A 12748-nucleotide genomic window follows, 5' to 3' on the forward strand; every position below is an offset into this window, starting at 1 on the left:
GTAAATGCTGACTGTGACTTGGTATTGATAATACATCCTAGCAATGTATATACCAATTATCATTATTATTTGATGGAAAGTGCAAAACCCTTAAGGTTTTGCACTTACAGTGCCCTGGAAATGGGAGGCAATCAGGTTTTATCTTACGAAAAGAACTGGCTTTAATTCCTTGAATCAAGAACCCTTCACCAGCATCCAGGCCTTTTTTTATTCTTTGAAGGACAATATACCATATTACAAAAGTAGGTAAATAATCCATCATTAATGAAATCATGATCATTATTCAAATCATACAAAATTCACAATTTTGACATCTCCATATAAAAATATACCTTGAATATTTTTATTATTACATCCTTTAAAGTAGAAAAATTTAACCGGTGAAAAATTTGACATCTTAAATGCAGTATACAGGGAATAGAATTAATGCCAAGGTATAGTACAAAATTTGTAACAAAAAAAATTAGGACCAGTAGTAGTCATAAAATAAATAATTGAAAGAATTTAGAAATTAAGAAATAACAAATTATTTAAAAATAGTTTGAAAGTTGCATGCATGAATAAATCATCTGTGCAACAAGAACAAGTAAAAAAAAAAGTAACATTCCTTATTCAAAATTAAATTGTATTTTCTAGGAAAGCAGACTTTAATTAAGCCACTATATAAATCCAACATTACATGGCTACACTTAAACTATAGTTTTAATGATCTGTGCTGTTTTCTCTACCCCAAACAATGCTTTTCATTTTTTCTCCTTTTCCATCCACACTTCAACATCTTACCTTTCCATATGCACTATGTATTTCACTTGTACTTAATCACTTCTATGGTCCGGTAACGAAAGCTCTCACTTCACACGCTGAAGATCCGGGTTTGATTCCCGGCTGGGTGGAAACATTGGGCATGTTTCCTTACACCGGTTGTCTATGTTCACCCATCAGTAAAATGGGTACCTGGGTGCTAGTCGACTGGTGTGGGTTGCATCCCAGGACAAAATTGACCAAAATGCTCTGCATAATAAGAGGCTTTCTATATAGTAGTACATATGTCATTTATGCCAGTTAGGCTTGTATACCTTGCACAAGTACTTGTAGCAAAAAAAATATTATTATTAACCTTGAACCAGGGATCACATAGTTCTGTGCTCTTAGGAATACAACAATGTCCTCTACAACAAAAATTTAGGCTTTGGAAAACAAAATTGTTTAAACAAATTAAAATCTTCTTTCGACAAACGAGCCGTATTCCACCGAGGCAGGGAGGCCGAAAAAGAAAAACAAAAGTTTCTTTTTTTAAATTGAGTAATTTATACAGGAGAAGGGGGTTACTAGCCCCTTCCTCCCGGCATTTTAGTCACCTCTTTATGCAATTCATGGCTTATGGAGAAAGAATTCTGTTCCATTTCCCCATGAAGATAAGAGGAAATAAACAAGAACAAGAACTAGTAAGAAAATAGAAGAAAACCCAGAGGGGTGTGTATATACAGGCTTGTACATATATGTGTGGGGTGACCAAAGTGCAAGGAGAAGTAGCAAGACGTACCCGAAATCTTGTATTTTTTTTTTTTAACAGCCCGGCCATATCCCACCAAGGCAGGGTAGCCCAAAAAGAAAAATGAAAGCTTCTCTTTTAAAATTTAGTAATTTATACAAGAGAAGGGGTTACTAGCCCCTTGCACCTGGCATTTTAGTCACCTCTTTACAACACGCAAGGCTTATGGAGGAAGAATTCTGTTCCACTTCCCCATGGAGATAAAAGGAAATAAACAAGAACTAGAAAGAAAATAGCAGAAAACCCAGAGGAGTGTGTATATATATGCTTGTACATGTATGTGTAGTGTGACCTAAGTGTATGTAGAAGTAGCAAGATGTACCTGAAATCTTGCATGTTTATGAGACAAAAAAGGACACCAGCAATCTTACCATAATGTAAAACAATTACAGACTTTTGTTTTACACTCACTTGGCAGGACGGTAGTACCTTCCTAGGTGGTTGCTGTCTGCCAACCTACTACCTAGGAGCACCCTACTACCTAGAACAAATTAAAATATTTCAAAATAATAAACTAACATTCAGTATATATAAAACAGAAATTGAAAACAATATATATTAAGATAAATAAAAAATCTTATAGTAGTAGGTTGGTAGACAGCAACAACCCAGGAAGGTACTACCATCCTGCCAAGTGAGTGTAAAACGAAAGCCTGTAATTGTTTTACACGATGGTAGGATTGCTGGTGTCCTTTTTTCTGTCTCATAAACATGCAAGATTTCAGGTATGTCTTGCTACTTCTACTTACACTTATATCACACTACACATACATGTACAAACATATTTATACACACCCATCTGGGTTTTCTTCTATTTTCTTTCTAGTTCTTGTTTATTTCTTACCTCCATGGGGAAGTGGAACAGAATTCTTCCTCCGTAAGCCATGCGTGTTGTAAGAGGCGACTAAAATGCCGGGAGCAAAGGGCTAGTAACCTCTTCTCCTGTATATATTACTAAATGTAAAAGGAGAAACTTTCATTTTTCCTTTTGGGCCACCCCGCCTCGGTGGGATACGGCCAGTGTGTTGAAAGAAAGAAAGAAATAAAAATCTGAAATTTCACAATTTGTGAATGCAAAAAATAATGTGAACACAATCATGTAGGTAAACCTCTTACCCAAGTTATAGCAAGCATGCATACTACCCTTGCAACACTTTGGGTTCAAAAACAGTGATGTGAGAACTGGAGACTGGGAGACAATCAGGTTTGATCTACAGCAAGGGAGGATAACTCCATTTCCTTGGATAAAGATCCCAATACTGGCATCAAGGCACTCCCATTTCAAGGGACCAGGTTCCACTATTATGATGCCATATATTACACATTTTCCAACCCCAGTCAGTTTTCAGGAAAATCATAATCACATGTTCTTCATTCACCAGTCAGTTTTCAGGAAAATCATAATCACATGTTCTTCATTCATGTCAATGCAAGCTGAAGCAGGAGTGAAGAGTATAAGAATTAAACACTACCTTAAAACTCAGGTGGGTTCAAAAGAACATGTAATATTATTGTTTAGGATAACAATCAGGGAAGGATACAATCGAATAATTAAGAAAGTTTTTGTTTCGGTGTTGAAGCCTCACTGGTGTAGGGATTTTTCGTTTGTCTGCTATAATGCAGATTAGAGCTCATGCCAACAAAATCATCTTCTTTACATAGTTCATAATAATAAACAATTACAAAAAATGACCAGTTTTTAAGCGTTACATAAACCTTTTAATATGTACAGAATACAGTAAAACTCCAGTTTTCGTCAGATTCTGAATACTTTTTTCGGAAAATTTTTACTCCAGGTTTCATACATCAACTTGGAAATTATCCGTATCAGACACGTCTGCCAGCCCAGGACACCATCGCCTGACTCAGTCTGCCTCTGTCACTAGTCGAGTAAATAATACTCTGCGCGTTCATCCACTGCTTTTGGTGCTTGTTTATGGAGTGCGACTGTGAAATAAGCCACCATGGGGCCAAAGAAAGTTCAGAGTGCCAGCCCTTAGGTAAAGGTAAGGAACATGATAGAATTCACTTTCGTATCAAAATATGAAAGTGGCGTACGTGTGGCCAAGCTCGCCAGGACGTATGGGAAATCCAAATCAACAGTCAGTTTCATCCTGCCGAGAATGTGCCTTCTTCATTGATTAAGGACACATGTGCAAAGTGGAATGAGTTGCAAAGTTTTGCAGAGAATTATCACCTTAACAAAACTGTTGCAAGCCATTTCTGCAACACATTCAATGACAATGTCTTGTCCTATTTTAGGCAAATCTTAGAGACGCCAGAAACAGGCCTCTCTGGACAAATTTTTTGTGCAACAGGGGTGCAGTGACTCTCAAGCTGGTACTAGTGTCAGTTAAAGACAAAGAAGGGAAGTAACCCCGGATAGGGCTTTGATACCTGAAGTCTTTATGGAGGGGGATTCCCCTTCCAAACAACTTCTCCTCTCTCTCTCTCTCTCTCTCCCCTCCTCGCCTTCTTCCATACGCCAACAAGAGTCTTCAATAAAGGTATGTAATAGTGATTTAAATGTTCATTTATCCATTAAAATCAGTGCTTTATATTTATTTCTCATTGTTTTCTGTATGTAAAATTATAGTTATTCTCTATGAAATATATTTTTTTTTAATATTTTTGGGTGTCTGGAACAGATTAAATGAATTTACATTATTTCTTATGGAAATGTTACTTTGGTTTGTGTCCATTTCGGATTTCAACTGACCTCCTGGAATGGATTAAGGACGAAAACCGGGGTGCCACTGTAATCAATGTACAAGAAAGGTCAGCCATCCATTGTCCACAAGCTACTTAAAAATAAATGAGCTAAGACACAAAAGCTGCTTAAATCAACATGTAGATCAGAAAAAAATAAAAATGAAAAACAACTCTAGAAAAATTTGTCATTTAGTCCTTATCACAGCAGTATTACACAAATAACCCGCACATAAAAGAGAGAAGCTTACGACGACGTTTCGGTCCGACTTGGACCATTGACAAAGTCACGACGAAACGTCGTCGTAAGCTTCTCTCTTTTATGTGCGGGTTATTTGTGTATTGTTCCAGTCACGGTATTGTGCCTTTTTGTTATTCACAGCAGTATTTACTGAGGAGAATGTTTTATTTTGAATTTTTATGCTTCATACTACATGAGTTATGCTTTTTAAGACAAGTTTGCTGATCAGAAACTACAAATACAACATCCCTATATAACATTGACATTATAGCTTTGTAGGATGCATATTTACTGTACAAAATAGTGAGTTCATTACTTTCTGTATTCAAAAAAATTAAAGAAAAAGTTGCAGTTCAGAGAGTCTTCTAAACTGTGATTTCCTTACACTTCTGGCAAGAAAGTTACTGAATGAGTGATGGTAAACAGTCAATGTGATTAAAAAAAGTACAAAAAAAAATAAAATTAGCAAGTAGTGACTGTTTCAGAATACAGCAGTCTAGCTTGCACCTGATGTTTCTGGAGTGAGAGTTATCAATGTGTTTGAGGATTCTGCAAGTTCAGCAATGGAGATCCGCCCACGCTGTCTGATGAACTTTGCCACACCCTCAAGCTCTTCTTTACTGATGTAAATAAATTTGCCTCGGTCATCAATCACACCTGCAATATAAAAATGTGAAAATTACTGCAAAATTCTGAACATACTGAAAAGGTATTCATGATGGAAATGTCTTTCAACATTTATTCACATACTGTACAGTATATAATGAAATTCTACCATATTTTATCTCACATAGTCTTTCATAGCATCCTAATTTTTTGTGTGTGTTTACAAATAAGGCTGGGAGTCATGATATACAGTTTCATTGTCATTTCTGTTTTTCTCTCTACATGTGGGATATCCTTCAGCTCTAACAAGCATTCATTACACTTTTATAATCATAACTGTATGTTTGTATGAAGCAAGTTTTGCACACGACTACAGACAAATCTTCCCTGATGGATAAAATTCACTGATAAGGAAGATGCAATTAAAAACTTGGCTAATGAATAAGCTAATGTGCGGACAATCATAAATGAATGAGCTTATGGTCAAACAATAATGTAAATGAATGAGCTAATGTACAGAATCATGTAAATGAATGAGCTAATGTACAGACAATTGTGTAAATGAATGAGCTAATGTACAGACAATCATGTGGGGGTGGCAGGCCTCCAGCAGCAACAGCCTGGTTGACCAGGCAAGCACCAGACGAGCCTGGCCCATGGCCGGGCTCAGAGAGAGAAGCTCTCAAAACTCTTCAAAGGTATATCAAAGGTAAAGGTATGTAAATGACTGAGCTAATGTACAGATAACTGTGTAAATGAATGAGCTAATGTACAGATAATTGTGTAAATAAATGAGCTAATGTACAACCATGTAAATGAATGAGCTAATGTACAGACAACTGTGTAAATAAATGAGCTAATGTACAACCATGTAAATGAATGAGCTAATGTACAACCATGTAAATGAATGAGCTAATGTACAACCATGTAAATGAATGAGCTAATGTATAGACAACTGTGTAAATAAATGAGCTAATGTACAACCATGTAAATGAATGAGCTAATGTACAGACAACTGTGTAAATGAATGAGCTTATGTACTGATAATTGTGTAAATAAATGAGCTAATGTACAATCATGTAAATGAATGAGCTAATGTACAACAATGTAAATGAATGAGATAATGTACAGACAACTGTGTAAATGCACAAAGACTGAACCTGACTATATCCTGGAGAGCGTTCTTCAAAAGCAGGGATGCACAGCCTACAGCCCACGGACTGCACGCAGCCTTTGAGAGGCACAGTTGCAGCCCATGATCTTTTATGTAAAAATAAATTAAGCTACCACTGAACTCAACTATACAAGTGTATTGTGTCAAGTACTTTTAAGTTCCAGTTTTAGTCTATACTAATTACTCTACATTACCAGGGGCTCTTCAAATGTATGAAATAAATCTTGCCTAATTTTGTGGTAATTACGTACCTTCCATTGGCTTTACTCAGTTAATGGGTTTAGTGCTTCATTATGATTATAATAATAATAATTCATTCAGTTTACAAACTGTACACTGTACAGTAAATTTTTGGTCATCAATATTTGATAACAGAAAAGGCTGTAAAGACACACAGCAAAGGGAGAGCGCCATTAGTAGACTACGACATTTCACCTACATGAGGCTTTATCAAGTGTATTCTTGATAAAACCTCATGTACATGAAACATCCTACTAATACAGGTCTCCTTTACTGTATGTGTCTTTTTTTTTTTTTTCCTTGTTGATTACGCCATACTTCAACCAGAAAATATTTTGCATTCATGTTCTAAAGAGACACACAAAGTACTTAATGCAATTAATCTAGCTACAACAAAGAAAGGCACATTTAAAGATAAAATAAATGTTAGGTAACATCGCTAAAGAATCCTTTGAAATATTTACCTAACAATTCTACTAAGAATAGTACTGGGTTTGGAATGAGTATAGGAGGCCACTTACTAATACTAAAAATGTACTGACATCTACATGTAGTCCAGGGCCATAGTAAGTGCTGAGATTAAGACACATGTGCAACATCTGTTGCACATGTGTCTTAATCTCATCTTGTCGGTATTATATACCATTCGTACACATAGTAAGTGCTGTTGGAGTGTAAGCAAGGTAACACTTATGAAGGGATTCAGGGAAAAACTGGTTAGCTAGATATGAGTCCTCAAGGTGGGAAGTAAAGTGACTGCAATCTGAAGGAGGGGTGGGGATGTTCCAGTTCAAAGTCATCTGAAGTGTGGGAAGATAGTGATTGAATGAATGATGATGAATGTGTGCCCTTTTCTCTTCTGCCTCACCCTATCTTGGAGGGAGACAGCTGGTGTGTTTTATTAATAACAATGATCTATCACAAAGAATTTTTTTCTTTTTTACCTGTGAGTACCCCATTTTTTTGTAGCTCTTTGACCCTGTCAATAACATCCTGAGTCTTCAACTTAAACCTGGCAGCCAGATCCTCCAATACAACAACCTTGTCTTTCTGAAAAATATAGAATTAATTTTGTCTTCTGCACTGATAATCTCTAAAAACATGACAAACCAATTGAGATTCTATTAAAAAAAACTAAAAAAACAGTTATTTTAATAACTCAGAAGTTGGCCATGGTGGTGTTAATTCTTCTTTGTCATGCAATACCTCATATGTCAACTTATGTTAACTTGTTTTCACTGCAGTAAGTCAAACATTCAATAAGTTGATGCACAAACAAAACAAAAATTATATCATGGCATGTACCTTTATGAAACCAACAAACTCATTTAGAAGGTTCTGCCTTTTATCTTCTGCAGCTTCTTCAAACCCTTCCTCTTGCACTTCAAACTCAGCCTTCAACTTCATGTACTCCTCCTGCTCACGACGTTCCTTCTCCTCCCTCGCCTTCTGCTCCTCCTCTTCTTTTCTGGCCTCCTCTTCAGCCTACAATAACAGATTAAAAATATCTAAACACAATGATGCACACATACATGTGCCTGGACCCAGGTGCAGACATCATACCAAACCTGCCATCCTAAGCATACAAAAGGAATAACATGAGCAGTGCAGCCAAAGTTTCTTACTATAATGAAAATTACAGAAAGTGAAGGAAGGGCATAAGAGGTTTTCATTCCATGTAATATGGAAAGCATGAGCATCTTCGACTCTCTAGAATTGGTTTAAATTTCACAATGTCACTACTTCACACCATGAGTAGTATACTGGATAATGTTCAGAAATCTGAGCAGACACTTTCAAATTACTTTTCACCACACATATATGAGCAAGCCTTGAGTATGCAACACTTGTGAGGACATACCTAATCCACCACAGAAGAAAGCTCCAGAAAACTCAAAGGAAAGCCTCTTTAGGCAATGTTAAGCAACTTTTGAAATACGTATTTTTATTTTTTATTACAACACTGGCCGATTCCCACAAAGGCAGGGTGGCCCGAAAAAGAAAAACTTTCACCATCATTCACTCCATCACTGTCTTGCCAGAAGGGTGCTTTACACTACAGTTTTTAAACTGCAACATTAACACCCCTCCTTCAGAGTGCAGGTACTGTACTTCCCATCTCCAGGACTCAAGTCCGGCCTGCCGTTTCCCTGAATCCCTTCATAAATGTTACTTTGCTCACACTCCAACAGCACGTCAAGTATTAAAAACCATTTGTCTCCATTCACTCCTATCAAACACGCTCATGCATGCTCGCTGGAAGTCCAAGCCCCTCGCACACAAAACCTCCTTTACCCCCTCCCTCCAACCTTTCCTAGGCCGACCCCTACCCCGCCTTCCTTCCACTACAGACTGATACACTCTTGAAGTTATTCTGTTTTGCTCCATTCTCTCTACATGTCCGAACCACCTCAACAACCCTTCCTCAGCCCTCTGGACAACAGTTTTGGCAATCCCGCACCTCCTCCTAACTTCCAAACTACGAATTCTCTGCATTATATTCACACCACACATTGCCCTCAGACATGACATCTCCACTGCCTCCAGCCTTCTCCTCGCTGCAACATTCATCACCCACGCTTCACACCCATATAAGAGCGTTGGTAAAACTATACTCTCATACATTCCCCTCTTTGCCTCCAAGGACAAAGTTCTTTGTCTCCACAGACTCCTAAGTGCACCACTCACCCTTTTCCCCTCATCAATTCTATGATTCACCTCATCTTTCATAGACCCATCCGCTGACACGTCCACTCCCAAATACATGTATCTGAATACATTCACCTCCTCCATACTCTTTCCCTCCAGTCTGGTATCCAATCTTTCATCACCTAATCTTTTTGTTATCCTCATAACCTTACTCTTTCCTGTATTCACTTTTAATTTTCTTCTTTTACATACCCTACCAAATTCATCCACCAATCTCTGCAACTTCTCTTCAGAATCTCCCAAAAGCACAGTGTCATCAGCAAAGAGCAACTGTGACAACTCCCACTTTATGTGTGATTCTTTATCTTTTAACTCCACGCCACTTGCCAAGACCCTCGCATTTACTTCTCATACAACCCCATCTATAAATATATTAAACAACCACAGTGACATCACACATACTTGTCTAAGGCCTACTTTTACTGGGAAATAATCTCCCTCTTTCCTACATACTTTAACTTGAGCCTCACTATCCTCGTAAAAACTCTTCACTGCTTTCAGTAACCTACCTCCTATACCATATACCTGCAACAACTGCCACATTGCTTCCCTATCCACCCTGTCATACGCCTTTTCCAAATCCATAAATGCCACAAAGACCTCTTTAGCCTTATCTAAATACTGTTTACTTATATGTTTCGCTGTTAACACCTGGTCCACACACCCCTTACCTTTCTTAAAGCCTCCTTGTTCATCTGCTATCCTATTCTCCGTCTTACTCTTAATTCTTTCAATAATAACTCTATCATACACTTTACCAGGTATACTCAACAGACTTCTCCCACTATAATTTTTGCACTCTCTTTTGTCCCCTTTGCCTTTATACAAAGGAACTATGCATGCTCTCTGCCAATCCCTAGGTACCTTACCCTCTTCCATACATTTATTAAATAATTGCACCAACCACTCCAAAACTATATCCCCACCTGCTTTTAACATTTCTATCTTTATCCCATCAATCCCAGCTGCCTTACCTCCTTTCAATTTACCTACTGCCTCACAAACTTTCCCCACACTCACAACTGGCTCTTCCTCACTCCTACAAGATGTTATTCCTCCTTGCTCTATACACGAAATCACAGCTTCCCTATCTTCATCAACATTTAACAATTCCTCAAAATATTCAGTCCATCTTCCCAATACCTCTAACTCTCAATTTAATAACTCTCCTCTCCTATTTTTAACTGACAAATCCATCAGTTCCCTAGGCTTCCTTAACTTGTTAATCCCACTCCAAAACTTTTTCTTATTTTCAACAAAATTTGTTGATAACATCTCACCCGCTCTCTCATTTGCTCTCTTTTTACATTGCTTCACCACTCTCTTAACCTCTCTCTTTTTCTCCATATACTCTTCCCTCCTTGCATCACTTATACTTTGTAAAAACTTCTCATATGCTAACTTTTTCTCCCTAACTACTCTCTATACATCATCATTCCACCAATCGCTCCTCTTCCCTCCCGCACCCACTTTCCTGTAACCACAAACTTCTGCTGAACATTTTAACATTACAAAAAAGAGAGAGGTTAAGAGAGTGGTGAAGCAATGTAAAAAGAGAGCAAATGAGAGAGTGGGTGAGATGTTATCAACAAATTTTGTTGAAAATAAGAAAAAGTTTTGGAGTGAGATTAACAAGTTAAGAAAGCCTAGAGAACAAATGGATTTGTCAGTTAAAAATAGGAGAGGAGAGTTATTAAATGGAGAGTTAGAGGTATTGGGAAGATGGAGGGAATATTTTGAGGAATTGTTAAATGTTGATGAAGATAGGGAAGCTGTGATTTCGTGTATAGGGCAAGGAGGAATAACATCTTGTAGGAGTGAGGAAGAGCCAGTTGTGAGTGTGGGGGAAGTTCGTGAGGCAGTAGGTAAAATGAAAGGGGGTAAGGCAGCCGGGATTGATGGGATAAAGATAGAAATGTTAAAAGCAGGTGGGGATATAGTTTTGGAGTGGTTGGTGCAATTATTTAATAAATGTATGGAAGAGGGTAAGGTACCTAGGGATTGGCAGAGAGCATGCATAGTTCCTTTGTATAAAGGCAAAGGGGATAAAAGAGAGTGCAAAAATTATAGGGGGATAAGTCTGTTGAGTATACCTGGTAAAGTGTATGGTAGAGTTATAATTGAAAGAATTAAGAGTAAGACGGAGAATAGGATAGCAGATGAACAAGGAGGCTTTAGGAAAGGTAGGGGGTGTGTGGACCAGGTGTTTACAGTGAAACATGTAAGTGAACAGTATTTAGATAAGGCTAAAGAGGTCTTTGTGGCATTTATGGATTTGGAAAAGGCGTATGACAGGGTGGATAGGGGGGCAATGTAGCAGATGTTGCAAGTGTATGGTGTAGGAGGTAGGTTACTGAAAGCAGTGAAGAGTTTTTACGAGGATAGTGAGGCTCAAGTTAGAGTATGTAGGAAAGAGGGAAATTTTTTCCCAGTAAAAGTAGGCCTTAGACAAGGATGTGTGATGTCACCGTGGTTGTTTAATATATTTATAGATGGGGTTGTAAGAGAAGTAAATGCGAGGGTCTTGGCAAGAGGCGTGGAGTTAAAAGATAAAGAATCACACACAAAGTGGGAGTTGTCACAGCTGCTCTTTGCTGATGACACTGTGCTCCTGGGAGATTCTGAAGAGAAGTTGCAGAGATTGGTGGATGAATTTGGTAGGGTGTGCAAAAGAAGAAAATTAAAGGTGAATACAGGAAAGAGTAAGGTTATGAGGATAACAAAAAGATTAGGTGATGAAAGATTGGATATCAGATTGGAGGGAGAGAGTATGGAGGAGGTGAACGTATTCAGATATTTGGGAGTGGACGTGTCAGCAGATGGGTCTATGAAAGATGAGGTGAATCATAGAATTGATGAGGGAAAAAGAGTGGTGCACTTAGGAGTCTGTGGAGACAAAGAACTTTGTCCTTGGAGGCAAAGAGGGGAATGTATGAGAGTATAGTTTTACCAACGCTCTTATATGGGTGTGAAGCGTGGGTGATGAATGTTGTAGCGAGGAGAAGGCTGGAGGCAATGGAGATGTCATGTCTGAGGGCAATGTGTGGTGTGAATATAATGCAGAGAATTCGTAGTTTGGAAGTTAGGAGGAGGTGCGGGATTACCAAAACTGTTGTCCAGAGGGCTGAGGAAGGGTTGTTGAGGTGGTTCGGACATGTAGAGAGAATGGAGCGAAACAGAATGACTTCAAGAGTGTATCAGTCTGTAGTGGAAGGAAGGCGGGGTAGGGGTCGGCCTAGGAAAGGTTGGAGGGAGGGGGTAAAGGAGGTTTTGTGTGCGAGGGGCTTGAACTTCCAGCAGGCATGCGTGAGCGTGTTTGATAGGAGTGAATGGAGACAAATGGTTTTTAATACTTGACGTGCTGTTGGAGTGTGAGCAAAGTAACATTTATGAAGGGATTCAGGGAAACCGGCAGGCCGGACTTGAGTCCTGGAGATGGGAAGTACAGTACCTGCACTCTGAAGGAGGGGTGTTAATGTTGCAGTTTAAAAACTGTAGTGTAAAGCACCCTTCTGGC

General features: G+C 38.4%; 1 protein-coding gene across 1 annotated transcript in view; it reads right to left on the reverse strand.

The window, feature by feature from the left end:
• Positions 1-261: 261 nt before the first annotated feature.
• The window catches only part of Ddrgk1 (DDRGK domain containing 1), a 34203-nt gene continuing 21716 nt past the window's right edge, over positions 262-12748 (reverse strand). The window contains exons 5-7 of the mRNA XM_053773423.2: positions 7828-8007; positions 7467-7572; positions 262-5159 (exon numbers count right to left, since the gene is read on the reverse strand). Coding sequence (XP_053629398.1) covers positions 4999-5159; positions 7467-7572; positions 7828-8007 — 447 coding nt within the window. The 3' untranslated portion in view covers positions 262-4998. The remainder of the gene's footprint in view (positions 5160-7466; positions 7573-7827; positions 8008-12748) is intronic.

Source organism: Cherax quadricarinatus, chromosome 17, assembly GCF_038502225.1.
Source record: "Cherax quadricarinatus isolate ZL_2023a chromosome 17, ASM3850222v1, whole genome shotgun sequence".
Taxonomy (NCBI): Eukaryota; Metazoa; Arthropoda; class Malacostraca; order Decapoda; family Parastacidae; genus Cherax; species Cherax quadricarinatus.